Consider the following 16,629-nt stretch of genomic DNA (forward strand, 5'->3'; position numbering starts at 1 on the left):
GTAGTATCTCTATGTGGGCATACTGGATGCTGTGGTGCCATGCTGGGCGCTGTGATGCCTTTATGGGGGCATGCAGACTGCTATGGTTCTTCTATGGAGGCATGCTGGCAGTTGTGGTGCCTCAATAGGAGGCCCGTGGGAGCATGGGAGGGAGTCCACTATAAGGTCAGGGAATACTATGGGGGAACTACCAGATAACCTGGCGGCAGGCCAGCCCACCCAGCAGAAAGCCAGACCGGCTAGCACAGAAGCCAGGTAACTCTGCCTAGTTGTGTTTAAGTTACACTGCTTGTTTATGTGATACTAGTTGACCCAAGCCCATTTAAAAACGAGCCCTAGGTCTGTTTTTGCGCAGTGCGCTTGCGCACGCATCCGCCGCTCGCGCTAGCCCATCTTCCCGCACACACGCTGCCCCAGCTCCCTGGCCCCGTCCTGTCTCATCTGCTGTCTGGGTCCGTGCTGTGCAAATGCGCAGTAGCAGAAAGCACAGACTCAGCTACCCAGAGACAGCACACGCAGGGACACAGGGGTTTTATTATAGATGATGCTGCATTTTTATGTATTAATTGAGTGGGGGCTTCATCCAACATTTTGCTGGGCAGGCCTACTTAGACCACTGTTAAGTTCATGTAAATTTGGCTCCACCAATGACCACACCCACATTCTGGTGCGTGGCCACACCGATTTTCTGTCTGGTGTGCCCAAAAGTGCCCCGGATCCTTTAGGATCCTAGCAACTCCCCCGGTAAGGGGCGGCGAGGGGTGTGGTGCTATGCATATGACTCTGTCGGCGCACTCTGCCACAAGGTCAGGCCCGTTTCTGTGCGCTTTTCACAGCACATTGCCCTGTGCGTTCTGCAAGGTATTGATTTTCCCATGTAATTACATGTGCCAGGTTCACATCTATGCGCTGCGCTGAGCTGCGTTACAAAGACGTAGTGTTGCATGCATTTCTGTGAGTTGAGCTGTAAAGCGCACATCAGTGCAAGTGAATGAGTGCGTTTTTTTAGCGCATAGAAGCACATGCGTTGTTTACCCGTTTGGAAAAAAAAATACATTTTCATATGAAAACAAAGCTTTATTGACAACTGCTACTGCTACAATAAGCAAAACATGCTTAAAAAAAGCGTACCACAACGCACTGAAACGTGCAGCACAAACGCATGCATTTTTGACCATGCGTTTACTCACGATTCTCAACCACACCTAGGGCTTGATTCACTAAACCGTGATAATTTAAATATCACACCTTATCAAAGATATCACACCTTATCAAAGATATCACACCTTATCAAAGATATCACACCTTATCAAAGATATCACACCTGGGGCTTGATTCACAAAGCCATGATGCATGCTATCACGGCTGTGGTAAGCTCATTGCGTGTACAGGTTTGCGTGCGTAACAGTAAAGGTTTGTGTTAATTAACTTTACCCGTTCACACGCTAACATATGGTTAGCACGTGAACGGGGACAGTTAATGCGCGCAAACCTTTACTATTGCACGGCAAACCTGTATGTGCACTAACCCACGCAATGAGCTTATCACAGCCGTGATAGCATGCATCATGGCTTTGTGAATCAAGCCCCTTATCAAAGATATCATACCTTATCAAAGTTGGCATGCCTTATCAGAGTAGCACAGCAAGCGCTATGAACCCGCAGGAGCTCAGGGCAGGACGAGTGCCATCGCCAACTAGCAGGCATCAGTTCGTAGTGCTCGCTATGCTACTCTGATAAGGCATGTTAACTTTGATAAGGTGTGATATATTGGATAAGGTGTGATATCTTGGATAAGGTGTGATATTTGAGTTATCACGGTTTAGTGAATCAAGCCCCTAATGTGAATGAGGCCTAATGCAAAGCGCTAGTGTGAAACGGGCCTAAAGGACAGCCAATAAATGGTATCCTGATTCAATACTTCCTGCCTTGATTTATGGCTAACAAGGTACAATATGCTACTGCTACTATACTGTAGGTGTTGCTATATACAGTACATAGAAACAAGCTTTTTAATATGCTAACAAAAACTAATGAAATTATTCACTGGACAAAGTTTCTTTTCAAACACCTAGCTTTAAAATAAATAAATAAATAAACAAGAATAACAAAACAACAAAAAGCAGCCTCTCTCTCTGAGGGAAGGAAACAATGAGTTCACTGAGCATATGATAAATAGAAAGAGGCTGCATTGTAAACAGGTATCTCATCTTTTGCAGAGTTCCCTTGTGGCCAACTGTGAACTCATCTACATCTCCAGATACAATGCAATTGTGAAGTGTTGAGTCAGTTCCTTGTTTATAGCCATACACAGAGTAAATGTATAACAAACCAACAGTCAATAAAAAGCCTACCTCACCCACTCTCAAGTGTCGTTTATATTTTAATACACATGCAATGAAAAGGTGTACTTTCTGTACTAAGTCATGTGACTGCAGGTCTGATTACACAAATAGGCATAAATCGTATTATTATTATTTTGTATTTATTGTAGTGCCGACATCTTCGGCGGTGCTTTACAGAGTATCATACGATTTATTCTCAATCCATAAAAGAATTGATATTTGTAAGTCCAATTGAAAATCGCTCCGTAAATGTTGGGCAGCCTCCTTCAAATGATCAGCAGGACTGCCAGTAAACTGGTATTGCTTAATCAAAGTGAAACTGAACATCTTGAACAGGACAGAAGGAAAGCACAGAGAAATGCACCCTGTATGTATTTAGAGAGTTTAGCCTGTTTAACTCCCCCTCATTTGCATCTAATCACAAGCTGTAATTTGATCCTCCCCTGTGTCACATGACAGATAAGCTCATTTGAAACCACTGGCTGTTAACAATATGTCTGCTTTCATGAATCAGGAAGTCGACACACTGCAGGTTTATTGCAGAATATGTGTCAGCTGTAACAAGGAAATGTCTTTTGTTTAAAGGTTATTATGCTGTTGTGTATCTTTTAGAGCAGAGAAGAAATTCTGAGTTCAGGTCCTCCATCGCCCTCCTTTTTCGTGTACCGACCCTCTGAAGCGACTTTTTGGTCGAGAGGGTAAGAGATGACTGCTCAGACGCTGCCCGGCGATGCAAGTCCGTGATCATGCGCCTGCAAACGCTCTGTGCACTACGTCACAAGTCCAAAGTGCGCATGTGCAGAACGCTCCCGGGTGTGCGATGAAGGACACGCATCGCTGGGCAGCGTCTGAGCAGTCTTCTCTGACCCTCCTGACCATGAAGTGGCTTCGGAGGGTTGGTGCACGACACTGGAGGGAAACGGAGAATGGGGGGGAGACATGAGGAGAGCATGCCTGCTTCCCCCGCTTTGAATTTATTTCATGGGCTAAAGTATCCTTTAAAAGGAAATAAGTATGGCAGCCTTCATATCCCTCTGAGTAGGGATGGTGTTGTGTCTGATTACGCTGCCTGTGGATTTGCGCTGCCCCGCATGCGCAGTAGGAGACTGTGCGGCCACAATTCCTATTTAATTATTCTGCTGATGGTAAAATACTAAATATCTCTGCTTCTTCACATCCTACACTCCCCAAATTTTCAGGGTAAGGAGGGGACCCCCCGAACTACCTTTATGCCAAATTGCAGCCCCCGAGACCCACTGGTTCCTGAGATAGGTTTCTCTAATCTATCTTCTGAACCAGCGGGTCTCGGGGGCTGCAATTTGGCATAGAGGTCGTTCGGGGGATACTCTTCCTACCCTGAAAATTTGGTGAGTGTATGATGTGTGGAAGCGGAGATATTTATTATTTTACCATCAGCAGCATAATTAACTTCACACTGAGCATGCGTGCTACTGAGTGTGGAAGGGAGCTTCCGGGCAGCGCAATTAGACATTACAATGGCCCTGCCTAGGAGAACTCACGGAGAAGCATGTGATCAGTTTGATCGACTGATAAAATTTGAAAGGTTCTGGTTTGCTGTGATGACTTCCTGTTTTAATGCATTATGACCAGCAAATCAGAACCTTATAAATCTATCAACTGATCACATGCTTCCCTATGAATTCTCCTAGGTAGGGCCATCCCTACCTCTGTGTTCATTTGTATTTGAAGTGGAACTGAAAAAAAAAATAGCTTCACTTACCTGGGGCTTCTGCCAGCCCCCTGCAGCTGACCTGTGCCCTCGCAGCCACTCGCTGGTCCCATTTTTTCGCGCAGTTCAAGTGCATCTACATTCACCCTCCCGTAGCCGGCCGTGTACTGCGCAGGTGCAGTCGAGATTTTCTCATACTGCACCTACGCAGGGTGCTCCTGGCTACAGGAACACATACTAGGATACGTCGGCTTCCAGTACAAGAAAAAAAGTGAGCTGCGGAGGGGGAACGGAGGATCGGTCCAGGATGGCGAGGGCACAAGTCGGCTGCAGGGGGCTGGGGGAAGCCCCAGGTAAGTGAAACTCTTATTTTTTTTTTCATTTCAGTTCCTTTTTAAAGTCTGGATTAGCTGCATGATTTTTCCAGGTGTGTGATTCAGACACTACTGCAGCCAAAGAGATCAGCAGGACTGACATTCAACTGATATTGTTTAAAAAGAAATAAATATGGCCACCTCCATATCACTCTCAGTTCAGGTGTACATTGCATTCTCTAGCAGGGAACAAAAAGCATTAGGTAAGAGTAAACCATTCTGGCAGATTGCTAGATGGAAGTCCAGCCATTTTAGATTTCTGACCTATGACCTACCACAGCTACTGATCAAGTGCAGTGAATGCTCAATGACGGCGCTGTGGTCCTGCCCGCAAGATCAGTTATGAAAATCAGTTATCTTTCAGTTATAGCTGAGAGCAACTGATTAAGTGTAAAAGGACCCTGGGACTGTCTATATTTTCATTCAGTTATAACAGACAGCAACTGATTCAGTGTGAATGAACCCTGAGGCCAGAAACCCACTAGGAGCGTTTTTCTGAGCACTTTGCGATGTTAAAACTCTTGCTAATGTAAGCTATGGGTGCGATTCCACTTGAGCGATGTGATTCTATAAAAATCCCCCATAACATTGCATTAGCAAGAGCTTTTATAAATCGATAGCGATTAGAAATCACTCCTAGTGGGTTTCTGGCCTAAGGCCCCTTTTACACTTAATCAGTTGCTCTCAGTTATAACTGAAAGGACAACTGATTTTCAAAGTAATGCCCATATTTTCCTATGGCACTGTTCACACTTAACGCGTTTTAACTGAAATCTTTTCTACAATGGACTGCTATGGAGAAGAAGAAAAAAAAACCGCGTACTAACTGATTGTGTAAATGGGGCCTTACCTATACCAATGATAATTCAGTATGTTGTACATAAAAACGGGCATAGCAATAGGGGTTGCGACTGCATCGGGGCCCTTAGGGCCCTCCCTCAACTGCAGTATTAGCTCTCTATTGGTCCTGTGCTCATAATAATCACTTCTACAGATACTTTAAATAGTGGTAATCATTAAGAAAACTGTTCCCCATCCCCTTTTTGCACCTCTGATACTGTAGTTTCCATTAACAGGATTGGGTGTACCGTATCAATTGTCATGTATACAGTGCAGTTTCTAGGCTAAAATGCACCCAGGGCGAGGGTGTAAAAATTGCGCCCCCCCCGGAGCAAGGTATGGGTGCCCGCAGTATAGGTTAGCCAGGTCTAGTTTCACTTAGTATAGGTCCCCCCAGTATAGGAAGCCAAGAATAGGTACCCCAGTATAGGTAGCCAGGCATAGGTGAGCCAGTATAGTTGCCCCCGCTATAGGTTAGCCAGGTAGGTGCCTCCAGTATAGGTAGCCAGTATAGTTGCCCCCAGTATAGGTTAGATAGGCAGGCGCCCCCGGTATAAGTTAGATAGGTAGGTGCCCCAGTACAGGTTAGCTAGGTGGGTGCCTCTAATATAGGTAGCCAGAATAGTTGCCCCCAGCATAGGTTAGATAGGTAGGTGCCCCCAGTATAAGTCATTTAGGTAGGTGTCTCCAATATAGGTAGCCAGTATAGTTGTCACCTGTATAGGCTAGCTAGGTAGGTAGGTGCCCCCAATACAGGTTAGATAAGTGCCCCCAGTATAGGTTAGATAAGTAGCTGCACCCCCAGTATAGGTTAGATAGGTAGCTGCCCCCCAGTATAGGTTAGATAGGTAGGTTCCCCTCAGTATACGTTAGATAGGTAGGTGCCCCCCAGTATAGGTTAGGTAGGTAGCTGCCCCCCAGTGTAGGTTAGATAGGTAGCTGCCCCCAGTGTAGGTTAGATTAGGTAGGTGCCCCCCAGTATAGGTTAGATAGGTAGTTGCCCCCCAGTGTAGGTTAGATTAAGTAAGTGCCCCCCAGTATAGGTTAGATTAGGTAGCTGCCCCCCAGCGTAGGTTAGATTAGGTAGGTGCCCCCCAGGATAGGTAGCTGCCCCCCAGTGTTGGTTAGATAGGTAGCTGCCCCCCAGTGTAGGTTAGATTAGGTAGGTGCCCCCCAGTATAGGTTAGATAGGTAGCTGCACCCCAGTGTAGGTTAGATTAGGTAGCTGCCCCCCAGCGTAGGTTAGATTAGGTAGGTGCCCCCCAGGATAGGTTAGATAGGTAGCTGCCCCCCAGGATAGGTTAGATAGGTAGCTGCCCCCCAGCGTAGGTTAGATTAGGTAGGTGCCCCCCAGCGTAGGTTAGATTAGGTAGGTGCCCCCCGGCGTAGGTTAGATTAGGTAGGTGCCCCCCAGGATAGGTTAGATAGGTAGCTGCCCCCCAGCGTAGGTTAGATTAGGTAGGTGCCCCGCAGGATAGGTTAGATAGGTAGCTGCCCCCCAGGATAGGTTAGATAGGTAGCTGCCCCCCAGCGTAGGTTAGATTAGGTAGGTGCCCCCCAGGATAGGTTAGATAGGTAGCTGCCCCCCAGGATAGGTTAGATAGGTAGCTGCCCCCCAGCGTAGGTTAGATTAGGTAGGTGCCCCCAGGATAGGTTAGATAGGTAGCTGTCCTCCATAATGGAGGGGGGAAGCACCGTAGCCGCGGAGAGGCAGCCCGCCCTCCGTGCTCCCCCCTCAGATGTATAGTGAGCAGCAGCAGCCAGGGAGGGAGCGCTGTATACAACATACCTCCCTGGCTCCAAGCGCTGTTCTCTCGTCGCCGGTCTTCTCCCATCTGCCTACACGCTTATACATACGCTGCTTCCGGCTAAACAGGAAGCAGCGTGTGTATAAGCGTGTATGCATTGCAGAGAGAAGAAGACCGGCGGCGAGAGAGCAGCGCTTGGAGCCAGGGAGGTATGTTGTATACAGCGCTCCCTCCCTGGCTGCTGCTGCTCAATATACATCTGAGGGGGGAGCACGGAGGGCGGCCCGGGAGAGGAAGGGAGAGGTCGGGCTGCCCTCCCTGCGGCTACGGTGCTTCTCCCCTCCATTACAGCGCCCCCTGCCAACAGCGCCCCGGGCGGTGGCACGCCCCGCACGGGGCTAGAAACGGCCATGTATGTATAGAGTGCTTGGGGGGCCCCAATGTAAAACTTGCATCGGGGCCCACAGCTCCATAGCTACGCCACTGCATAAAAACAAGGAAAACAAAAGTTTGCTTTCTTAAAACAGAAAGAATTTGCGATAATTCAGGTTGGAGTGAGCTTGAGATGTTTCCCAGTGCAACACTGCTGAATATATGCAAATTAACCATTGTTGCCCTTTAGAAGCTAAACACACCTCCAGAACCGCTGGAATGCAATGATGTGTCAGCTTGTTAATTTGTACAGAGCCATAATAATCCAACCTGCATACAGACTGTTTCAGATTGTTTGATCATCAGTGCATGGCATGGATTAATTTGGCTCTATAGAGTAGGGCTTGTTACACCGAGAGGTACAGACTAACCAGCAAGCTCATGGTGACCCAGAACTCATTGGGCTCTATTCACAAACAGGCAAAAACACCGCAAAATTTTAACGCTATATTTCCGTCAGCGGTAAACTCCGCATTTTTTCCACATTCACTTGCGGGAAAAAAGATGCGGAAACATCCATTATTCATGCGGGAATCATGTGGTAAAAAGGTCGCATGAAAAAGTGTTTAAAGCCAATGGGTACCGATCAAAAAAAGGAAAAGTCAGATACTCACCTAAGGAGAGGGAAGGCTCAGTCCTAATGAGCCTTCCCTCTCCTCTCCCGGTGCCCTCGGTGCTGCGCTGGCTCCCCCGTTCGCGTCCGCCGCCGCAGGGACTTCGGAGTTCTTCGGGAGCACTCGGGCTTCCGAAGACGGGCCGCTCCATACTACGTACACGTCATAGAGGGCGCTCGCGCATGCGTACTATGGAGCGGCCGCATCATTGGGAGCCCGAGTGCTCCCGAAGGCTTCCGAAAGCTCCCGAAGGCATGCGGAAGTGGCAGTATTTGACCGAACTGGTCGAATACTGCCACGGGGGATCCTGCGCGGGAATGGGCACCGGGAAAGGAGAGGGAAGGCTCATTAGGACCGAGCCTTCCCTCTCCTTAGGTGAGTATCTGACTTTTCCTTTTTTTGAACGGTAAACATTCACTTTAAAAAAAAAAATTAAAGTCCACCAAGCACAGCCCTTAAGCCTCCACACTTCATTAAAGTCAATGGGATGCGGAATATATCACCTACTATTTGTAGGTGATAAAAAATCGGTAAATAACGATGAAATGATGCGCCTGAACATTTTTGAGAATTGATTTTTTATTGCAGAAAATACCGACTTTTGCGGAAATTTTTCCGCATGAATCCAGCACTTTTACCGCATGCGAAAAAACATGCGGAACATTTTGAGAATTTCAACTTGACGGTATTTTGGTCGCAAACTTCCCGCATGTACTTTACCGCATGCGGGAAGTCTTTGAGAATAGAGCCCACTGGAGTGTGTGAGGGGCTACAATGGTCCCTAAGCCCCCTTACTAAAATAAAAACAACGGTTTCTATAAATGTGAAGTTGGTAGATGAAATATCTGTAACTGCAGGAGACTATCTGTAATGACTCTACAAAGCAAGCATGGTCAAATGCAAAGCTAAGAACAAATACATGAATGGGAAAGTATAGGACAATACAGCCCATACAAAACATGTCGCTTTCCGTCCCCTTCCCACCACCACGCTCTGTGGCCAGCCCACAATTCCTCTCATCAACAGGCACACATCCCGCCAGCGGCACGAGCTGACACGCCCCAGCAACCCCCCCTGACACACGCCCACAATTCCTCTCATCAGGCACACGTCCCGCCAGCGGCGCGCGCAGACACGCCCAGCCCCATTCGCCCTCTCGCGACACTCGCCGTGCACGCAATAGGCCGAGGTGCGCTCTCGCGAGATCTCCACTACTCCCCTCCCTCAGCCTGAGAGAGACGCTTCTCGCGAGGACGCGACGTTAGTGGGGTGAGCCGCGAGCTGCTGCAGGCGCCATTTTCTCTCTTCCCCTCACAAGGTGCAGATGTCGCGATCTGAAATGTCGGATTACTCCACCGTCCCTCCTCCCAACTCCGCGGCCGGCGGGGGAGTCAACGACGCCTTCAAGGATGCGCTGCAGCGGGCGAGACAGGTGAGAGAGTCCCCGGGAAGCGGGGAGGGTGGCAGGAGGAGGCCGCGCGGAGGGGCCTGCAGGCCATGTGCGCTGCGCTGTTCCTCGCGGGGCCTCGCTCCATTATCTTCCGGGGTCACAAATACATCTCTGCGAGGCCCGAGCTCCTCGTGTCCGCCATTCCCCGGAGCGCTGCGTGTGCTGGCCGCGGGATTTCCCGCCTCTCCTCGCAGCACTTCCGGGGCCTCGTCAGCGGCCTAGTATCCGTAATGATAATGTTACCACGCTACTTCCTTGTAATAGAGGAGCTTAAAGTGGACCCAAATTAATTGATTTCAGAAATTATTTTGTAAATTATAATAATAAATAGCAGCCTTTTTTTCAGCTGCATGATGACAAATATAAAATATTTTACATTTATTGGAGGAACTCCTCCCTTCCTTTCATATTGCCGGGGCAGAATCCAGCAGACTGGTGGAGTAGGTGGTGTCCAGCAAAGTAGGAATTGCTAATGGCTGCCACCTGTATAACACTAGTTATGAAAAGAGGAAGGTGAAAAGCAGGCACTGAAATGTTCATAGGCTTGAAGGAGCGTTTATTTATCTCTGTATGTGCCAGAGTGGTGCAACTAAATATTTTGAACTAAAAAAATGTTTGGTTTGGGTCCGCTTTAAGATGGCCACATACTTATAGTTTTCCGCCCAATGTTAGATCCATTTCCAATAGATACCAACATCAAAGCTATTGAGGATTGATTCGAACTGCAGCGTTAGCCTATGGGCCTTTGATCTGCCAATGATCTTTTCCTGCCCCATTTGATCTACATATTCTGTCCTATCCATACTTTTGATTGATTTTGTTCAAATTTGTTCCAATATTGATTTGATATTTTGGGGAATCTATTTCCAGCAGATGAATTGAATATGCAGGGAATTAAGGGAGACTCAACACCTAATATTTTTTTCAGGATGTTTGAGGATGGTCTAAATAAATGCTCCTCTCCAAAAACTACTTAGGTTGACAAAAAAAAGTGTGGGGGTGATCTGGCAGCCTATACATACGTAAAATCAATTGGATATAGTAGGACAGATTAATTTCACCAAGGAAAGCAAATGTCTCCAGTAAATTCTACAGGTCACTCTACTGAGTTTTGGGGAGATCACAATTGTTGCTGTGGAATCACTTTTATTAGCCTGGCGGTTTTGTTCTTACAACTGTTCCCACACATCTAATGAAGTTCCCAAACATAAAATGCATACTAGATAATAGACGTGCTCAGATAGAATTATGCGTTTTCCGTCTTTGTGGATTCTGATAGGAGTTGGTCGGAGTAACCTAACATTTAATGTACTCTGTGAATTACTTTTTTTTAATACATTATGGTAATTGGGGATGAAGGCAGTCTATCACAGCAGTGGTCAGCATGTTGATATTAATTGGGGAACTGGTCATGTATTTATAGAGTTCTAACTTTATCACCTTTTCTGCTTTTAACATTATAAAGAGATACATAAATACGTGTAGCTAAAAGTATTGACCATACGTTCATTATGGCTCAATTTACACTGAATGTTACTGTGCTATATTTTTGCCACCTGGAATGATTACTTTGGCTAGGTTTTGTTCAGCTTCTTTCTTCTATAGATCTTTAATACTTGGGTAACTATAGAAAGTAGCTTTGCTTTTGGATTACACTTGATAGTCATGGTCAAGGAAATGCTATTTTTCCTTTCCATGCAGATGTTGTTCAGTACTATGTAGCTTGCAATTTAGAAGTCATTTCATTAAACCAGTTCGAAGTTGCGCACACTTTGCATAAAATCTTTATGCTTGCTGAAACTCATTGACCGTTTCTAGTGCTCACTATTCAGTAGTAGCAGGGCTGTGGAGTTGGTACAAAAATCATCCAACTCAGGCTCCTCAGTTTGACTGGTCTGTAATGCTGGGCATACACGACTCGATGCCCCCTTATCAATCGAGCCGCTGATGGCTCGATTGATATCCGACGCGTCCAATCACCGCGGGGATCGATTCCGCGCTCTATCCCCGCAGGCGGTCAATAGCAGCGAATCGAGCGGGTGATAAGAAGCGCCTGCGGGGCTGAAAGGGGACGCGGCGGGGGTCGATCCGTCGGCTAATTGGCCACCGGATTGACCCGTGTATGCCCAGCATAACTCCACGGGTCATATGAAATTCACTTTTTCACCTGAGTTATCTACTACCTGGGAGATGATTTTCATCTTCTCTGTAAACTACATTTTCAGCATTTTACAATTGAAAAGGTACCCAAAAGTTGGCGAAAAAGTGCTATCAAATTAATTTGGAGTATTTTCTAGCTTTCTGATGGCTTAAAAGGCATTTTATTGACAAGTTTAAAAATATCACCTAGGACAGGGGTCTGCAACCTTTAACCACTTCTGTACCACGCTATGTTTTGCTGATCGGTGCTGCGTGGGCTCTACAGCCCGCAGCACCGATCAGATAGCAGCCAGGCCGATCAGACTTCCCCCCCCCCCCCCCCTTTTTTTCCCCCACTAGGGGGATGTCCTGCCTGCTGGGGGGGTCTGATCGCAGCCGGCTGCTTGCGCTTGCGGGGGGGGGGGGGGCTCTTCAAAGCCACCCTCCGCAGCGCTTCCTGGCCTCCTTCCCTCCCCCTGTGAGCGGCGCAGGACGGATTTCCGTCCTGAGCCTGGTGGGATAGGCTTTAGCCTATCAGATGCCGGCGATCCCCGGCCAATCGGAGGCCGGGGATCGCCGATCTCCTCTACGGCGCTGCTGCGCAGCAGCGCCGTATACATGTAATCTTCCCCGTGTGTTTACATTTACCCTGCGAGCCGCCGATCGGCTCGCAGAGTGTTCACGGAGACACCCTCCGTGAACTGACATGGAACTGGAATACACTTCAGGATTCAGGGGCGTACATATACGCACCGAGAATCCGGAAGTGGTTAAAGAGAATCTGTATTGTTAAAATCGCACAAAAGTAAACATACCAGTGCGTTAGGGGACATCTCCTATTACCCTCTCACAATTTCGCCGCTCCTCGCCGTATTAAAAGTGGTTAAAAACAGTTTTTAAAAGTTTGTTTACAAACAAACAAAATGACCACCAAAGCAGGAAGTAGGTTGATGTACAGTATGTCCACACATAGAAAATACATCCATACACAAGCTAAATAATACAGGCAGTGTGCATAGAGGGGCCTGGAAGGGGGAGTTCATAGCAGAACCACAACACTGAAGAACTTGGCAGCCTTCCAGACACAGGCCGATAAGTCTGACGGGAAAGATACATTGATTTATTACAGAGACTGTGATAGTAGAAAGTGCTGCAGTAAGCCAGAACACATTAGAATAGCTTTTGGAACTTGTAGGATGATAAAAAACAGGATGCAATTTTTGTTACGGAGTCTCTTTAAGACATAGAGCCACTTGGACTGTTTCCAAAAAGAGAAAAAAACTGGGAGCCGCAAAACCATTATAAAACAAATCTAACACTGCACATATTGTTTCTTACCTTAAAGGGAAGGTTCAGGGACTGTTTAAAAAAAATAAAAATCCGCATCCACTTACCTGGGGAGGTGCCCACGGCGCCGCTCCGCAGGCTGCCGGTGGCCGACCTGGCCAGGTCGGGCTCCTTCCGCGTTCCAAAATGCGCCTCACGGCGGCGCGCTGACGTCATCGGACGTCCTCCGGGCTTTACTGCGCAGGCTCAGAACTACTGAGCCTGCGCAGTAAAGCCCGGAGGACGTCCGATGACGTCAGCGCGCCGCCGTGAGGCGCATTTTGGAACGCGGAAGGAGCCCGACCTGGCTGCCGGCCAGGTCGGGTCGGCCACCGGAGACCACCGGCAGCCTGCGGAGCGGCGCCGTGGGCACCTCCTGCCTGCCACGGGCTGGAGGAAGCCCCAGGCAAGTGGATGCGGATTTTTATTTTTTTTTAAACAGTCCCTGAACCTTCCCTTTAATGCTATATACAGGATCAGATATGACCCCAATATGCACAAATTGTTAGCAGATATGACCCCAATATGCACACCTAGTCAGAAGACCTCCTGTCACGATCTCCTACTGTCCCGACCTCCTTGTGGCGCGCAACTCCCACGATCCTCTTCCTTCCCGACGTCACATCCTGCCTGCATTACACTGCAGGGCTACGGGGAAATGGCCGCCCGAAGCCCTGCACTGCATCGGTCCAGCGGCCTCTGTGATAGGCTGCCGGCCAGCGGCAGCACACGTCACGCGCGCCACTGACATACACTAACGGAGCCGCGGCAAAGGTGAAAGAGCCGCATGCGGCTCTGGAGTCGAGGGTTGCCGACCCCTTACCTAGGTATACATATGCAGTGTTCTCCCCAGAATTTTTTTCCAGCCGGGTGGCATGAAAAGGTAGCCGGGTGGGTTGCAACCAGGGGAAAGCAGGGCCGGCAACTCTGCTTACAGCATAGGACATCCCTGTACCCCCTATCACGTCCTCTGCAACCCCTATCACGGCCCATGCATTCCTGCACCCCCTATCACATCACATTCATCCCTGCACCCCTATCACATCCCATGCATTACTGCACTCCCTATCACCATGCGTCCCTTCACCCCCATTACTCTCACCTAATACTTTACTGCAGCTCCACCTATCTCCCAATAGACAACTCAAACAATACTATTACCTTATAACATAGGTTATTGCACTCTGACACATTTCATACAATACTGTACCACTATCACATTCCACATATCACTGCACTTCAGTATGCTCCCTTACAGCACCCGCCACACTCCACATATTATTGCACCGACCTACAGCTTATTAGTGATCCCATCCCATCACCCTACATTACAGCACATACATTGCAGCATTACTACAACCATTCTATTTATAAATACACAACCATTCTATGATTATTACACCCTGCAGTATAGGGTACCCCTCTGCCCTGGTCCAGTATGCTTGCACTTTAGCACCGCTTCCTACCCCCCAAAACCATACCTCCCAACTTTTTGAGATGAGGAAGAGGGACACTTAAGCCACGCCCCTGCCACAACCCCATCACAACCCTATTCATGCATACTATAAAGATTTCATAAGAAAAATACGTTGTTTTATAATTCAAACCACCCTGGTCCTTTTTATCCTGGTTCATTTTCCTTCATGTTCCTCATGTTTCATAGTAACATTTTACCGTTCGTGATATATCAATTTAAAGTATGGGAATAAAATTTACAGTCAAACACATTTTTAGTCGAGAGGTATATAGGCCTGAAAGAGGGACAAATGAGGAGGAAAGAGGGACAGGACTCCCAAAGAGGGACAGGTGGGAGCTATTTAACATTTCCCAATGTCACCCCCTCCCCCTGCTCACCCCTTTGGCAGCCGCGATTAGGATGAGTTGAATGGCCTCCTTGATGTAGTAGCGCTTGTCCACAGCACCCTGTCCTGCCGCTCTGCTGGAACACTGCGACCCACCTCTACCGCCCGCTTGTGCCCGGCTTCTGATTGCAGTACGGCTTCACGCTGAGTGTCTTCACAGCCATGATCGGCTGCGAGGAGTATACACGTGCTGCAGGCAGCCCAAGGGAGCCACTGGCCAGGCCACTGTACGGACGGGGGATGGGTGTACTAGAGGGGACCGGAGGATGTGCTCCCTAGTTCCGGCTGCGCTGCATCATATAGCGCATTGCTGCACATCGCTTCTCTTCCATATCCCTGCGGCAGCGATCTGACGATCGGACAGAAGAGAACTCTACAGGCGGGGAGCGCAGCCGGAACTAGGGAGCACATCCTCCGGTCCCCTCTAGTACACCCATCCCCCGTCCGTACAGTGGCCTGGCCAGTGGCTCCCTTGGGCTGCCTGCAGCACGTGTATTCTCCTCGCAGCCGATCATGGCTGTGAAGACACTCAGCGTGAAGCCGTAATGCAATCAGAAGCCGGGCACAAGCGGGCGGTAGAGGTGGGTCACAGTGTTCCAGCAGAGCGGCAGGACAGGGTGCTGTGGACAAGCGCTACTACATCAAGGAGGCTGCCGCTGATCTGAAGATATAACAGGCGCCAGGAGGGCAGCGCAGCCGTAACTAGGGATTGCTATATTCAGAGGGAGACCCGCTCTATGCGGGGAGACGGCAGCGCACATGAGCGTGTGATGCGGGCGGGCCTTGGAGCACCCGGGCGGGGTTTCAAAACAGCCGGGCGGCCCGCCCACTTAATAGGTCCTGGGGAGAACACTGATATGGGCCCAGGTATCCAACATTTCTCCGACTTCACAGCCCTTGCAGGGCTATGAAGTGGGTACAAAAATCATCTGACTCTTCAGTTTATGAAACCTTGACTTGGGTACCCGAAAATTGCTCAGACTCCAGACTTTAGTAGTATTCATGGAAGTGTTAAAATTGGCCAATCAAAATTGTATGTGTGCGCACTCTAGCTTGCCAAATTCACGTGTTTTGATTTGAAGCACGTCTCCAGACTCAGGGCTAGTGCAAACCAAAAACTTCTAGCAGATCTGAAAAACGCTAAAGGTTTTTTAGAGCGATTCTAGGCATGTTTAGAGAGATTTTCTAAACATGCCTAGCGTATGTGTGTAGCAAATTTCATATGGTTAGTTAAGCTGTTACTAAACAGCTTCTGTAACAAAAACGCTTGGAAAACTGCTCTGATCTAGCATTTTTCAGAGCGGTTTTCCACTTTCCTATGCTTAACATTGAGGCAGAAACGCCTCAGAAATCTGAAAAATGCTGCAGCCCCCAAGTTTGTTTGTGGAAAAAAACGAACCGCTCTGGTGTGCACCAGCCCATTGAAATACATTACCCAAGCCGTTTTCAAACTGCTAACGTTTTTAAAAACGCTCCAGAACCGCTCTGGTTTGCACCAGCCCTTAGTCAGTATTACTGAACTTCATTCCCATCCAAGTAGTCATTTAAATCTGAGATTTTTTTGGAAGTTATAAAAGATTGGCAGCATCATGGTATGAGTGCTGTAGGCATTATTACCTCAAAGACTGGCAGGCTAGAACCACACAACCCCATATTCTCATTCTAAAGCCTTCTATATTCATTGTCAGAGGTTGGGTGGCACGGCTTGACTGCGCTTTACCTCATGGGAGGAATCTCTCCTTCCCTAGACCCATGTAGTAGAGGAAAATGGGTCAGTGGTAGTCATGTGACCTCACTGCAGTATTTATG

At 48.2% G+C, this 16,629-nt stretch overlaps 1 protein-coding gene across 3 annotated transcripts in view; it reads left to right on the plus strand.

The window, feature by feature from the left end:
* Positions 1-9,277: 9,277 nt before the first annotated feature.
* The window catches only part of FUBP1 (far upstream element binding protein 1), a 40,666-nt gene continuing 33,314 nt past the window's right edge, over positions 9,278-16,629 (plus strand). For 2 of the 3 annotated variants that reach the window (XM_068239171.1, XM_068239172.1), the window contains exon 1: positions 9,278-9,475. In XM_068239171.1, coding sequence (XP_068095272.1) covers positions 9,368-9,475 — 108 coding nt within the window. In that variant the 5' untranslated portion in view covers positions 9,278-9,367. The remainder of the gene's footprint in view (positions 9,476-16,629) is intronic. The other variant, XM_068239173.1, reaches the window with a different exon arrangement.

This window comes from Hyperolius riggenbachi, chromosome 6 (genome assembly GCF_040937935.1).
Source record: "Hyperolius riggenbachi isolate aHypRig1 chromosome 6, aHypRig1.pri, whole genome shotgun sequence".
In the NCBI taxonomy this organism is placed as follows: domain Eukaryota; kingdom Metazoa; phylum Chordata; class Amphibia; order Anura; family Hyperoliidae; genus Hyperolius; species Hyperolius riggenbachi.